Source organism: Neomonachus schauinslandi, chromosome 7, assembly GCF_002201575.2.
Source record: "Neomonachus schauinslandi chromosome 7, ASM220157v2, whole genome shotgun sequence".
In the NCBI taxonomy this organism is placed as follows: Eukaryota; Metazoa; Chordata; class Mammalia; order Carnivora; family Phocidae; genus Neomonachus; species Neomonachus schauinslandi.
In genome coordinates, this window is record NC_058409.1 from 25,092,533 (window position 1) to 25,108,846 (window position 16,314).

Here is a 16,314-nt window from a genome sequence, read left to right on the forward strand (position 1 = left end):
ACAAAAGCCTGCACAAACTGTTCTCAAGTTTTCACCTTATTATTGCCCACTCTTCCCGAAGTAGTAGGTAAATCTAATTACTTAGTTTTGATGAAAGAAAACAACTTGGTCCACTAAATTCAAGGCTTTCTAACCCAATTCATTTCAGCAAGCGTTCACTGAACATCTCCTGCTCGTCAGTACTACAGACCCACCGAGAACACACACCACAGCCAACCCCAGCCCCAACGCGGCTGAATCACAGCCAACAGTGACGGTAACCCGGGGTCTGCCCACAGGTTGGCCAGTGCTGTGCTAAGCTTTTTTTTTTTTTTTTTAATGTATTTAACCTATACAACTGCCATATGGGATAGAATGGTTACTACCATTTTAGAGGTAAGAAAACCTAGGCACAGAAGTTCAGTAATGTGCCCAGACTAACCCAGCTGGTTAAGTCAGATCACACTCACAAGGTCTGGCTACATCAGTTTGCAAAACCACACTGAGAGATTAGAGAACGCAAGAATAGGAATTGTGACAGTCCATGAGGAAGGCAAGTAGGGTCAGGTCCCCAGGTAATGGTGGCTGGAAACGTTATCAAGCAGCCAACTTAGAAGTAGAATGGACTGTGGGATTCTTTGCATGATACAATGAGGATTTTCTTGCCCTTTTCCATAGTTCCCCACGTTATGTGGTCATTGCACACGTATGATGCCTGTCCTGTGCTGGATGGACACATCTCGCCCTCTCCCACAAGGACGGAGCTCACCATCCCCACGCAGACCCTGTGGGTCCTGCCCTCTCACTGTTACTAATGATGTTTTTCTACTAAGTCTCCTGGGTGTCACGCAGCCTTTCACAGCACAGTGGCCCACAAATTGGGCATCACTGCTCCTGAAGACCAGGGGCAAGCCACAGGGAGCTGCATGTAGCAGCAACTCCAGCAGAAGCGAGCTGCGTTGGCCTCCCTCTTGCCTCTGTTCCTGACGTGTGGGCGAAAGCAAGTGTGGGAGGGACTGTAAATCACAAGATAGTTTTTATGAAATGACTAATAAAGAAATAATGAGAACCCAATAACTACCAATTACAGAGGCAAGAGAAATAATAAAAATAATAAAGCAGAAAATGTACAAAGCAAACAATTAAGACTACTTTATTAAAACAATACTTGCTATTCAGCAAGCATTAATTCTCCCTACACAAGGGCAGTAACTGTTTATCATCTGAATTTTGCACATTAAGAACATGACACAGAGAGAGTTAATAAGCTCCTGCATGTTCTAGGACACTTCGGAGCCCAGATTAAAAGTTAGCCGTGCTCACTCTCAGGCTGAGATGTCATCTCTCATTAAATTCTAAAACAGCTCAGAAAACACACCATGTTTATTATTTTTCGAATACTATGTGGCTGATTCTGGAGGAGCCAAGAGAATCTTTGGAATAAATACACTGATTAAAAAAATACTTTAAAAATGTCTTTTTTTTTTTTTTTTTTTTAGCTCGGTGGACCAAAATATATAAATCAGAACTATTCTGGTCTAGTGAGTACTGTAAATGTATATTTAGATGTAACAAATATCAGTGGGAAATATCTTTGGAAAGTAATTACTTTATAATATATGTGGAATGTCTTTTAAATACTTAAAGCAACTGATCCATTTTAAAGACATAACTTACATAAAGAGGTACAAATATTAATTACCAAGCTGGAAACTCACTTGCAAACTTATAGCCTAAAGTGAATGTGTACAGATCAAGGCATAAATATCAGAAAAGCAGATATTTTAATGGAACACTTAACTGCATAAACCAAGGACCCACATCTAGACACGAGAGTTCTCACGGAGTGCTGAGTATGAAGGATTACTTCAGCCTTTACACTAAATCCCTGTCTTTGACCCCCTTCCCACCTGCCAACATCTAACTCTACTGTGCTGTAATTAATAATAAATCTGAATATAAAATGGGCTGAAAACTCAAATGCCTACAAAGGCCACTAGATAATTTAATGAGTATGGTTCTTCTGGGATTTCACCTTGTTCCTATTTATTTTTCAAAACTGCATCTGACACTCAAGTCTCAGCATCAAGGAGCCACTAGGGAGTAGTGTGGACTGTGGCAAATAGGAGAACATGTGCACTCTCTAAGGACGTGGCTGCTTACTCCAGGCCCTGCTGTTGCCATGAAGTCATGTGGGGCCCACGGTGACTAAAGCATTTCACTTTCCAAAGTGATCTATTTGGATCTATATGTACAATGTCCTTCATTTTAAATGTTGGCCAATTATTCAACTTAAAATGGAAAAATGAAAAAAACCCAACGAAGGCCAACATTATGTAAGTCAAACAAAACATGACCACGGGCTGAATCTGGACCATGGACCACCAGCTTGAGACTTGTCATACAAAACCAATACAGAACAGACATTGGGCTCAGGGGTCTTAGGAGAAGCCCTAAAAAGGGGCAGACAGGCTTTGTGAGTTCCCCAGGTAGGGGATGAAGCGGTTCAGTGGAAGTTCCATGACGCCTTCAGGATCCAAAATGACCTTGGGGATGCTCAGGAGGAAAAGAGGTTTGAATCAGTAATGGTGGGGTTAAGCATAGGCCAGTAGGCAGGAGAGGCAGGTGTGGGCAAAAGTCCTTCCCAGCCCCTTGAACACCGGGGCAGAGCCCCAGAGCCGCCAGCGTTCACGGGGTGCTGGGTTAGGCAGCCTATGGGCACAGTCTCCTGCTCCCGCCATTCCCTGGACTCCAACCACAGTGGCCATGTAGTCTCCACCATCACGTCCCCTGGTCCACAAAACATACTCTCCCTCTGAACGTCACGGGAGTGTGGGACAGGAAGAGCCTCGCAGTGCCTGTAGCCCATGGTCTGTATCAAGAGTCAGGACCAGCACCCTAAACCCCGTTCAGAGCACTGGCCACAGCTTCCCAGTATCTGGTGTCTGACGCACCCTGTCCATCTCCATCAATCCTTCCCACTGCTCCCGCTCCCATCACAAACAGCCACAGGGGCACCTGCTCTTCCCAAGCTTTTTAAGAGCAGACCATTTAGAGAAGGTCTTAGAGATTTGCCTTCCAGCTGGGAGTCCTGGGGACAGGGGTCCTAGGGAGGCCACACCAGTGACACACAGAAGACTCTGAGTATTTCATTACAGTGAGGGCCACTGTAAGGGCTGCCCACTAGCTGAAGCACCCCACCAGCCAGATCGCTGATCCTTCAAAAGCACATGTTTCCTCCTCCATAAAACAGAAGATCCCACTAGCTGGCCACACTGGACGATGGAGAGGGTTGGAATAAGTTAACTCAGCAACGTTTACAGTGGGGCTTTAATGATGACATTGGTCACAATGTGCCCCCTCCCGCTTAGTCCCTTCCTCCCAACAGGAAAACAACATATGGAGAAGTATTTTAAACAACCGTCACAGCAAAGAATTTAACCAGAAAACTCAACCAGAATACCCATCACTAGGAAATGCTGGCTGAGCATCTAGGGCAATGCTAGACACTGTGCCTCCCTCGAGAGAAGGGAAAACACGGCCCCAAGGATGGGATGAAAGGGAAGGTACCAAGGAAATCCAACTGCGGAGAGCCCGGAGCTTTATGAACCCTGCTCGTTCCTCGCGCCCCGCTGCTGCTACCCACTCGCCATGGGGCTTCAGACCAGCGCGTCACCTGTTCAAGCCTGTGTCTTCAGCTGTGAAAGTGAGCAATCCCACAGGGGCCTTCCAGATCTGCAGGTGGATGGCTAGGATGATTCCGTGAAGGGCAGTGCCAAGAAGCAGCCGGACTTCTCAAGGAGGGCACGACCACCAGGCAGAGCGTCCGGGCAGGCTGCTCAGTGGCAGGGGTGCAGCCAGGAAGGCTGGCTGGGGGCCTGGCCCTGGAAACCAGAGAACGAGGCACAGAGATGGGGCGGTGCCCAGGCCAGAGTGCTAGGCGCACCCAGAGATCTCTCAGATCATCGCCCTGGGGCTCAGGGCTTGGGCAGCAGCAGCACGGCCCTCACTGCATCCTGACTGTCCTGATCCGTGACACTGGCATCTTAATGGATCTGCCTGTCAGCTATGGATAAGCATCGAGCTAACAGACGTCAAACAGCATTTGCATTTCTGAGATGGCTTCATCTGCTCCCTCTCCTGGGACTCTCCAAACTGATACTTGAAATCTGGACAGACAGGTCTGCTCTTGGACAGTTCCTCTTCCAGAATCTCACAGGAAAGAAACAATTATTCAATTATTTCCTAAACAGCCAGCCAGTGCTGAGCTTATGAAACAACTAGCCCAACCACAGCCACAACCAGCAGCTGCTTCTCAGCCTTCTCATCTTGGGAAGGCATGCAATTCCCTAAGAGACTCATGCCCCTTGTAGTTTCAGTAGCTTGCATTCATTCATTCAGAGTCCACTTCACCATGAGTTATCTTGCTCATTAGCAGTGCTGCAGAAGGCCATGAGAGATCCGGATGCAGGAGGGTGTCGAGGAGGTGAGCATCTGGACCGGGGTGCGAGGATCCAACCAGGCTGCCAGCTTTCACCCAAGTTCCCTCCGGGTGGTGACAGCAGAGTCAGGATGGAATTCTTGGTTTGGATTTCAATTCCTGGGACCTCTGTAGCTAAGAGAAAGTGCTGCAGAACTGTCTGTCTGGGGAACATCTGCATTTGGGGGTCCCCGACACAAGGTAATGAATGTATTTTCTGGTTTTCTCTGGCTCTATTTTAAACTGTCATCATTTTAAACCATGAAATATGTCAAGTGATAATTAAACCTCACCACAGACAGGTACTGTGGAAATGATCAACTTTTACCATTTCCCCCACACACATTTTGAATATTCTGAATCCCTAAGGTACGGGATCATTACATTGATGGATGAGAAATGTTGTCTTTATAATAATTTATTTTTAAAAGAACCAAAACAGGACTAAAAACTCTGTACTTTTGCACTGGGTTTTAATTTGAAAACTCCTGCTGTAAGCTCACATTGAGAGAGGAAGCGCGGCAGGAGGGAGGAGCTCCGACTGAGGGTTATCATCTCTAGCCTGACCCCGACAGGCTGTGGGACCTGGGACACACCCCTGGCCACCTCTGAGGATCAGTTTCCTCATCTGTCAGACACACCCATGCTAATATCCTCCTTCTACCTGACTTGAAGGTTTTCATGAATGAGGACATGAGATGACAAATGACAAAGCTCTTTGAGAGCAAAAAGCAGCCTGCTAACACTATCCAAGTAGAAGATGCTATTATTCTAAATTCTGTATAGAGGGGGGAAGGGATTTGCTAGCACAGCTTTACACAACCACGGTCTTAAAAAAAAAAACAAAAAAAAAACACCTCATTTTATTTTCACCTGAAGTTTCTAAGCATGAGATTAGATCTGACCCTAACAGATAAACGTCCCCTCTTAGCCACAGGACTCCCATTTTGTGTCCAAATAGGCAGCGACTCAAATGATAAAAATTCAAATGCAGCAACCAAGCAGCTGGATGGGAATGCTGCTTCCAGCAAAAAAAAAAAGAGAGCAAATAACTGCTAAAATTAGTAAAACAAACAGACTGAAATGTATTTTTACTCTGACAACTCATTTTCCAGACCTGTGACTTTTTTTTTTCTTTAAGGCATATTTCTTCTGAACGTGGAAGGTCCCTGTTTCTCCCTGGCTGGCCGGACCCCACAGGCATCTCAATTGCAGAATGACGACTCCCCATTTGTGAATATGAACATTTCAATCACCATTGGACAAACAATGCTGCATCTCCATGGAGAATGTGCTTTCCTAACAGACCTCAGTTGAGCCCATTTAAATTATTTGGTTAATTTCCTACAGAGTTCAAAGGATTCCTCCCTCTTTTTCTATTTACAGAATACAGTTACAATGCCAGAAGGTGCTCATGAGAATTAAGGGAAAGACTGGACGTGAAAAGGTGTCCATTAAGAACTCTTCCAATCTAGGGAATTTATATGAAAGCAGTGAAGTAAGGCTTTGACCCTAAATTAATGTGTGGACAATTGAGAAGCCTTAGTGAAAGCTGGCTCCTGAATGAGAGATCTCTTTGTACGTGAAGCCCAGGTCCCCCATCTCTGTCTGTGGCCCGCACCCCGCCACAATGCCATTGACAAACAGGCCAGCACAGTGAGTGCCCCCCAACCTCCTTCCCAAAAGAGAACAGGATCTCTAATGAAAAATGGAAAATAAAGCTTGTAAGAAGCTTTACGGAGCCAAGCACTGAAGTCACCTTCAGGGGAGAATCCCTTGGGAGTAGATACTGGGGTAGACACTCAGATGTGGAATCTCCGAGTAACAGCTAATACGCACAGTGGACCTTTTTTACCTTCCTGCATTCATGTGTCCTAACTGGGCAGAGCCCCAGTTGTCCTTAGGGGATCCACCTACCCCCCCATGCCACCTTGACTGCGGGGCTTGGCCTGTGACTTGTGCAGAGCCCAGGAACACGAAGCAGCCCAACGGGCTTATCACGGATTCAGGCGGGGGCACATGACCCCAGCTCGTCCCACCCGAGGGGACCTTAGCAGTGCTGCAGGAAATATCAGATCAGAGGCTCTCTCTCTTCCATAGGATGTGGCGTCGTATGTGGGGAGAATGGACCTACCATGTAGGGGAATCAACTAGAAGGGGGTGAAGAGAGCAACCAGGTCCCGTGCCCTATCCTAAGCATGCCTGAAGCCAGCACCCTCACCCCTTCACCCCCTTCCCAACTACCCAGTTACATAAGCCAATAAGGTCCTCTATGTGTTTGAGTTGGCTGGGTTGAGTTTTGCTGTTTGCAACCACATGTCCCCACTGACAGGGTACACCATTAAAAGTCCAAAGGAGACCCTTTGTCAATATAGCCATCCTCTGGAGAAAAGACCCTGAGACTTCACCTCTACCAAAACATTCAGTGAGTTGTTCTCTGGGGCTCCCATACTGGTCTACACTGAGCAAACGCTTTCACACTTGGTTGTTGGCCCATCTGTGAGATGCCTGGCCAGGGGGCCAGCACACCCAGGTGGCCTTTCTGTCTAAAGGACACTTGTACATCTCCTCAGCTGACACATTCATTGATGTGTGTGCTCTGTAAGAGCAGGGACCACCCCCTGTCATCACTACACACCCAGTAAACTCCAATCCACCCAAGGAAACTTCCATTAGCATCCAATAAACCCTCGAGAAACCCTAAGAATGGAACTTACTTTCCACAGGAGCTATTTCTCCTTGGGAAGTAGTAATTATCAAACGAGGCTCTCGGACGCTGCTTCAGAAACACTGTAGGGGTGACATGGTAGCTGAGCTGAGAACTCCCCAGAGGCTTCCAGAGACTAAGACGGGTGGGCAATGGCCAGCCTACATGCTCAGGTGAACAGTAGCAGGCACCATTTGACCACGCTGACTGCACTCAGACCCTCCCTCTGTTGACTGCCCCTGAGCCCCCAAAGGCACTGTCTGGCTCCCACGGAGACAGAGGCCAGTCAGAAGCTGCTCATTTCTGTGGCACACGTTCTCTGACTTCCTGGAGAGCACAAGGCAAGCTAATAATCTTCCCTCATGCGACAGTCAACATTTTGCAAAAAATTTTCTACATGCAGACCCTGAAGCATTTCTTGGAATCCAGTGGCAAGTGGTAGAGTGTGCAGAGAAGTCCGGGGTGGGCTGCCATGCACGGGATCCGACCCTGCCTGCCTGATCTGCAAGTGCCCCCCCGCCCCGGGCGCTGTGGCTCATTCACTGAGCACAGCACGTACACCCAAGGACGCACATGAAGCCCTCACCGCAGCCCCAGGAGACCAACAGACCAACGGCTGGGCAGCAGGGAGCTCCCCAAAGCGAGTGGGACCAGAAGAGAGAGCACCAGCAGACCTCACTCATTTTGATGAGATGTCTCACCTTGCAGATTATTTCTAGCTTTGGCTCTGTTCCCACTGGAGTAGAGAGATTAAACATTTGTTAAGACAACAACACTATCTGAAAATAGGAAGGCAGGTTTGTTGTTTTTTTTTTTTTTTAAAGAGAGTTTTAAAAAGATGAAACAATTCTCATGACAAGAAGAGAATTAGAACATAATGGTCAGTTGGACTCTGTACCTCATTTCCTAATAAAGAAAGACTGCTCAGCAGCAATGAGACAAAACAGACAGAAACAAATGCCTTGTAAGTCACAGATAATTAACCCCAGAGGCTTGCCGATGGCACATGAATATTGCTAGGGCAAATGGCTTAGCAAGTTTGAAAAGAGCTTCAGTGTTTATATGGAGAAGACAATTTCAAGGCTTCCTGAAAAGCAGAAACACCCTTCTGGCTGATGGACCAGGCGATGGACGAAGATGCCAATGTCAACCTTCACTGTGGGGCCTCAGAGAAGAGAGGCGAGCCCCCAGGGCAGGGACAGGCCTCAGCAGGCCTCACGGGAGTGCTATCACCCCCTCTCCGGGCCATGGTGGGCCAGCTCAGCCTGCTGCAGGGCAGGGCTGTCTCGTGAAGGGCTCACCTCATTGTCCCTCTACATTGGCCGTGGTTGGCACCCTTTGGGTGTAATGACGTAGACTACACAACTCTTCCCCACAAGTTCCAGATAGGGACCTTACTCCAAGTGTGCAGTCACAACCCCGAGGAGACTCCGTGACAAGCACAGCTCGGTGCACAGGGGTTCCCCGCCCTGCCCAGACCTACGGAGGCCCTACAGTTTGCCATCACAACCAGAGATCTAGCTCACCTGCACCAGCAGCTTGTTAGTACCTGTTAGCAGAGGGACACACAAGTCCCCATAAAGAGCACAGCGGCTCTCTGAGGACGCTCGTTAAGGAGAGTGAGCCTTCCAAGGACGCTGGTGAGAAGAAGCAGCACAGCAGTAAGGATGGGGGGTCCTGGAGCTGTGGGACCCAGAGCCAAACAAGCCGGGAGCCCCTATACCTGTGATTTTGCTTTATGAGAAGTGGCGATGTCACATCGAGTGGGAGGTACCAGGTGTCTAAGGCTTCTTCAGGGCTTGCTGTGTATGAGGAGCACGGGAGGCCAGAGAGAAGGGCCCCGCTCCCTGCTCTCCCAGGGCTCGCCCTACACAGCGGCATGAGAGCTGCCCCTCGCTCGGACCGTGACCGCCCACACTGAGTCCTGTGGTGCCAAGGCTCTGGGCGACAAGTCACACACGTGTGGTTCCAACGGCAGCACAAGCAGCTGCCCATCGTCAGCCCTGAGCTGTAGCCAGCAAGGTCCTTCTGCTTCCGAATCACTGGGGACAGCCGAAACGGCCCAGGTGCTAGCAGGAGACAGTCGCTCACCCAGAGCCTGGTGGACCTTTGATCAAGGACGATCATGTGCAGGGATAGGAATGAGAACTCAGGCTCACTCAGGCTGTCTCAGTCCACCACCAATCGTTCTAGGCCCAGGCACTCAGAATTATCTTGGGGGGGGGGGGGCTCAGGAACAGAAGCTTGGGGTGACGCACAGCCTGAGACTCCTCTGGCTAATGCTGTGCATGATCCTTGGCAGAGGCCCTTGTCTTCACTCCCTGAGCTTTATTCCGATGGAGTAATTGAAGGGTTGGTAACTATGATGCTCAGGACAATTCTGGTGGACCCTGGTCACCAGATCACTTGATGACCTGAGACATTCCTCACTCTAGGTCTAAGGCCAGATCTACACATGCAAGATGGGAAGAACCATAATGGAGACTACCAAGGCCACCAGGCACTGATGCTCCTGCTCATGCTGGGCCGAGGGCTCTCCACACCCAAGCTCTCCCCACCACATCTCCATGAGGTCATGAGGGGCAATGACAGCATGCTGCTCAGCATCCTTCCTCTGAGGACCAAATCTGTCCCCATTCCCTGCCATTTGAGTGAAGGTGATTTTACAAACCCCCAAGAGACCACGTGATGCCCCCTGGCCAATCACAGTGTTCCATCCCCTCCCTGCCACAGTGACCGGCTTAGGGCTTAAGTCCTGATACAAAACCTGGCCAGAGTCCTTGCTGGGACAGGTCTGGGGTCATTCTGAAGAAAACAGTTGTACCCTCTGGGTTGGTGAGCAGTCAGGACTGAACTGGGACTGCTTGTAGCCATCCTGCAAGGCTGCACAGAAGAGGCCAACAAGCCAAGAGAGGGAGGAGGCTTTAATCAGCTGTGCTTGCAGCCAGGGCCACCCTGGGATTCTCAAGTTTCATGAGACTTTCATGCTTTAGCCAGGGCAAACTGGCTTGCTGACTGTAATCCAGGGTCGGGACTAATGGTCTGTACTATTACAATGCCCCTTTTTTTCCCAATAAGATTGAGAAACATCCCCAAAGTCACCCTGTGAGTACTTAGGGAGGGAGGATTCTACTGCCTGCCAATCGGTCATGATCACAACTGGGTAGCAGAGCGCTGTTTTCAACCAGAACACACCAGCTAGCTGTGCCATCCACTTCCCACTCAAGCTGGGGCAAGCAGGTTGCAGGTGAAAAATGGCAGCACTACCCAGAAAGAGCCAATTTCTGTGGCACTAGAAGTAGAAAGAGACAGATGTCACTCTTACCTTTTTGAGGCCCAGGGACTGTAAGAGAGAACCAGCAAGCTCCCCTGTACGTGAGTGAGTGAGGGTGGAATGGGGAAGGAAACTTCATCTCTTCATCCAGATGGCAGTCTTGATTTGAAAAGGACCTATTACCCCAGGCACTGCCAAATTTGGATGGCTCCCTTCTAAATTCCCTGCATCTGCAGCCATTAAAGAAGTTACCTCAAAAGAAGCTAAGAGTTTATTTATCTGTTTTATGGAAGGGAGTCAGCCACTTCACATTATACCAAGACAGATTATGCAGGCAACTGAGAGAGCCAGAAAACATCTGCTAAACAAAATCAGAATTAATGGTAAACAGAATGCAATTCTTGATAGCCGAAGTTCACCCAGATGCAGAGAACTATAAAGGGGCTATGAGAGGCAGCTGCCAATTAAGGGCTAATTCCAAAGGTTTTCAGAAAGGGAGGCTCTAGTCACACCGCGGGGGACTGGCAGGTCATGTTTGTTTAGTAAGTTTGCTAAGGAGTCAGAGCTACCCTGGCTGTGTGACTGTCACTCCCTCATTCTTTTTCTGGGAAGACAGCAGCATTCCCGCTCTCAGGTCTCCCTCACATCCTGCCAGCAGCCAGGCCAGGCTGGTCTGGACTAGAACGTGTGAGTGAGCCATCCCTGGGAGGGTGGATCATGCAATAGGACATCGGTACCCACCCCAAAACTCACAGCCTCTAATCATAACGCAATCGCAGACATCTGGAATAGTTTCTAGCGCACCCCATGTTCCTAAGAGATGGCTGACAAGGGCTGAATTATCCTGGCCACTTGCTCAGCTCACTCAAGTGTTCTCTCATGGCTGTAATTCAGGGTGATGGAATCAGTTAGAGAAAAGGACTGGTTTGAGCAGATGAATTCTGGCAGCCACAATCAGCACCAGCCCTCAGAGTGGACACGGGAGTGTCTTGGAGAGGTGAGGTTGGCATCTTTGGCTGAAGCCTTAGAAGAAGTTGAAATTAAATTGAAGATGTCTAGAGGGAGGTATAAAAACGCATGCAATGGAAAGCAGATGAAGATGCAACCATCTCTCCTTCCCCACGCAGCTAGCACAAGTGCCCCCCAGGGCACAGGGACAACCTAGGACTGCACTGAGGGAAGAAGGGCTTGGTCAGCCGGGCAGGCACGTGCCCCGCCCAGAAGGCTTCCTACCAGTCCTGCAGTCCTGCCACACCTACTGGTATGACATATTTCCCTCCAGGTTCCCCTGAGAGCCCTAGCCCTAATCTAACTTGGAATCAAATGACCCCTAGACAGTTTTCTTCCAAGAGTCCCTCTTAGCTCTCTAGCCTTGGCAGTGGGCATGAACGTGCAGAAGAACATACACAAGAGAGGATCAGTGTACGAAAGGGACATTGGTCCAGAGGGAGTCCTTGTTCCCACAAATCAGCATGGGAAGGAAGGAAGGAGTCTCATGTGTAAAGTGCTCTCTGCTCTCCTCCTGTCATGGGTTGCTGAGGGTCACAGGAGGGAAAGAATGTAAATGCTCTCTGAAAACTCGAGAACTGAGAAGTTATTCTCATTATCACCATATCACCATTCTGTCCATGCAAAGCCCTTGGAAGTTACTGGTACCGAGTCATAGGCTCATCCTGAGCACTGAGGGAGCACTCCCTCTGCCTGAACTCTCTAGAGCAGGACTTGCAAAGGACACTGCATGGAATGCCAGCCTCGAGATGATCAAACACAACAAAATTAAGATGCCATGGGAAACTAAATTTGGAAAATGCTGCATATTACACCCCCTTTTGAGAGTCATATTTAGCATCTTAAAGGTCTAAGGGGTTCTGCAGTAAAAGTCTCAACAACTAGCTCAATATTGAGTCCAGCATTGGCCAAGTGTATCATTTTCCTAGGGCTGCTACAATAAAGTTCCACAAACTGGGTGGTTTAAAATAAGAGAAATTTATTTTCTCACAGTTCTGGAGGTCAGAGGTCAGAGGTCAGAGGTCAGAGGTCAGAGATCAAGCTGTTGGCAAAGCCATGCTCCCTCTGAGGGCTTTAGAGGATTCTTCCTAGCTTCTGGTGGTTGCCAGGGATGCTGGCATTCCCTGGCTCATAGATCCATCACTCCCCTCTCTACTCCATCATCACAGGGCACTCCCCGCTCTCCTGTGTTCTCCTCTTCTGCTATTACTTATTAGATTACAGCCCCTCCTAAAAACCTGGATAATCTCATCTTAACTTGATTACACATCTGCCAAGACATGATTTCCAAATAAGGTCACATTCACAGGTTCTGCGTTGGGATATCAACATATCTTTTGGGGGGACACATGAAGCTTCTCTGAACATGGAGCACTTCGATCAGTTAGGAATATCCAATGGATATCCACAGAACACTCCTTAAAAAGCGCCTTTCTAGAGCCAAGGCACTCAGTGCCTCACTTGTCTATCACTGGAACAGAATCAGAGTAAAAAGACAAACCACATTTAGCAATGCATAGCTTGCACTCAATTCAGAAAACAATTGTTGAGCAACTAGAGCGTTGGACTAGGGCCATGAAGAATCTGGAATGAATGAGGGGAGGTTCTTTGTTCTTAGGAAATTACCTGATAGGATGCCTTAACTCCAAAATAAGGTAGGGTAAGCTAAACACGTTAAGAAAGAATTGGGAGGTATGAGGGAGAGGTGGCATTTAATAAAGATTAGGGACAAAGAGCATTCAGGGTACATGAACAGTATGAATTAAAGCTAGGGACAAGAAAGTGGGCCACAATCTGCAAATCATGACAAAACTAGATCCAAGGCTGGAAATAAGGCAGAGAGCAGGTCCAAGGCACAGAGTACATTCGAGTCACCCTTACAATCTCCAACCCCACTGTGATTTATCCTGGACTCCATTCCCACTGTTAATTTTAGTCCCTCTCACTTCTCACTTCACAGACTTAGTCAACACTTTTCCAAAAGTCACGTAGTATGAACTTGTGGCTGGTCATCCATTTGTACCACTGAACCTGGGATACAGAAGATACTCCTCAGTCAGATGTAGTATGAAAACAAAAAACAGGAAGACATCTTGGATTGTGTGACCCAGAGGCTACCTCCTCCAGACCTCTCCAAAATCTCCTGGGCCTGGTAAACTGAGCAGAAAAATTCAGTGTTACTTATTTGCTCCTCTTTCATTTCCAACTGTAAAATAACCCTAAGTGTTCGTCGAGAGACAATAATGTCTTATTTTTGTCTGTAGGAATAATCATTTATTAAAATATTTAGAGCATTTCTATTATTTTTACACTTGTACACTCTTCTGGAGAAGATTAACAAACTGGCCATTCAAGCAAGTGAATTCTCAGGCCTGAAAATACTTGGAACCAACCTGTAAGGTCCCACTCCTCCTTCCTTCCTTCTTGCCATGTTATAAGCACTGACATTAAGGCACTAAGCTATTTCAGGAACTCTCAAACACTCAACTTTGACAGAAATAAGCAAGAAAGACATCAGTTCACAATGCGAGGGGAAAAAGTTTATGGGCTGTCAGCACAAATTTGCTGGTACAAACTCAAAGCATGCACTCCCAGTCAGCCAGTTGTGGGAGCTGCTACTTCCAAAGAGGAGAAGGTTATGGGTGAGCAGAGCATAACTCAACCACACCTTTGCTCATCCTCCAACAATGTCAGTCTTCAGTGGATTTGGAGCCGGAGGTCCAATCCAGCCTTTTAAGGTCTCTGAGCAAAAATACACATGATTCTCTCAGACCCCAGCCTTACTATTTAGAGACCTTTCCATAGGTTTATATGTGATTCCATAGGTTAGGTTTATATATGATTCCATAACGCAAATTAATTCTAAACATTCATTCTCGGGGCTACTGACATGAATTAAATAATACTCAAAACCAAGTTTCATGCTGACTTTTCTGCTTAAGGCTATTTCTTTCCAATTTACACAGTCATCAATAAGAAACATGGCCTCCTGGCTCTACCCATAACCATCCAATTTCATTTGGTTTTGAGATCGACACAATGCAGCTTACCCTACAGATGCAGTTCAGGAGACACTGAGCCCAAAACCAGAGACAATGGCAAATGGGAATGGAAACCACAGAGTTTATCCTAAAGCCAGATACCCAGCTCCTCTGAACCCAGGGTTTCAGCCCCATGGGTAGCAGCAAACAACCAAGGGGATTGGTTTAGCAATACAAACGGTATGCAAGACTTAGGTCTCCAAGCTCTAGAAACATAATTTGATAACATGGCTACTCTAGGTCTTTCACTGCAGTGCTTAAAAGAAGAATTAATCAGGAGCCAAGGATGTATTACATTTAGAGGTCAATGTGGAATTTGCTCACACCTTTAGATCACCACTCTTTCTGGAGACGACGCTACAGAGAAGTTTGTCATTAAGGCTGAAACCAAAGGCCGGACCCTAGACCAAGAACTCACTTTGATTCCCGACTTCCTCCTCCTAGTCCTGCAATAAAGAGATGATTTGCAAAGAATCCCCAAACCAAAGAAAAGACATCTTATTCGACAGTAGGTATTGCTGAAAGTAAGGGAAACTTCAATTTCTAAGGAAAGGTTTCAGAAATCGCCACCCATGCATACTTACCTCAGAAACCGAAAAACAAACGTGCTAGAGGAACCGGCGGGGAAAATGAAGATAATGGAATTGTTGCAAAAGGGACATTAATTGGTTATTTCTATTTCAGCTTAGCCAAAGCTGTAAAAATCTAATCACAAATATTTTTCACAGTGGCATCTTCTCCCAGTTATTGAAATACTTCAAACCATAAACCATTTTTTATTGATGTTGTTTTTGCTGGATGAAACCAAATAATTACTTCAAACTCCACTAATAAATGAGGCTTCTCTCAAGACCACAAACATGATCATGAAGAAGTGAGATCCCCAGACCCCACTTCGGGTAGTCAAAAGTAGAAGACATAGTTCTCTCAAGCAGTCCTGGCTTTCAATTCTTACAGTCCTTCGAGGCAAGTACCAAATAGTCAGCACCTAGAAAAGGCCACATGCAATTTCAAAGAAAAGGCTGCCTACAGTCTGAAGTTCATCTTAGCTTCAACAAACTACTTCCAAAATGTCAACACTGAGAACGAAATGGATATGAACGCATTTTCCCTACCTTCTCTTCTTGTGACTTCAAAGCTTCTGGACTCCTGCAAGAAAAGAAAGACTTTGGGTTTTTGAAGAATAATTCATACGTACAGATACTTGCAAATATCTCACCTCTGCTAGCCATTTATTCACAAAAAAAGATGAACACTTTCATAAGAACATGACATTCAGCAATGTTGGGTCTACTAAAGGCCCAACACACACACACACACCAGTAAAGATAAAAAAAACTTGTCGCGTTGGGGGCTTATCAAAAAATATATTATTAATCATTCAAGTTTTTTTTTTTTTTTTTTAAGAGAGTGAGGTGGGGAGGGCCAGAGGGAAAGGGAGAAAGAGAATCTTAAGCAGGCTCCATGCCTGGTAGGGAGCCTGACTCGGGACTCAATCTCACAACCCTGAGATCATGACCTGAGCCAAAATCAAGAGTCAGACACTTCAATGACTGTGCCACCCAGGTGCCCCAATCAGTTTTTAATGAACAGAGACAACTCTCATGGTCTTCCTCATGTGGAATCTGCACTGGTACCAAGTGTTAAGGAAGACCCTGGCCCCGACTGATAACACATCTTCCACCTAGACTGTAGGTACTATAGTGCTTGGAAAAAACACAAGCAGTCAGGAGTCAGAATTATCTGGCCTGCAGCAGGTTATGATTTGTGGTGCCATAATGAAGACCACCATTGCTCCTAAGTGGGTCATTGGCATGATCTGGTG

The 16,314-nt window shown here is 47.1% G+C and overlaps 1 protein-coding gene across 1 annotated transcript in view; it reads right to left on the reverse strand.

The window, feature by feature from the left end:
- FSTL4 (follistatin like 4) overlaps positions 1 to 16,314 on the reverse strand; it is a 381,100-nt gene that overhangs the window by 326,375 nt on the left and 38,411 nt on the right. Inside the window, exon 2 of the mRNA XM_021702002.1 lies at positions 15,605 to 15,638. Within this exon, the coding sequence (XP_021557677.1) occupies positions 15,605 to 15,638 (34 nt within the window). The remainder of the gene's footprint in view (positions 1 to 15,604; positions 15,639 to 16,314) is intronic.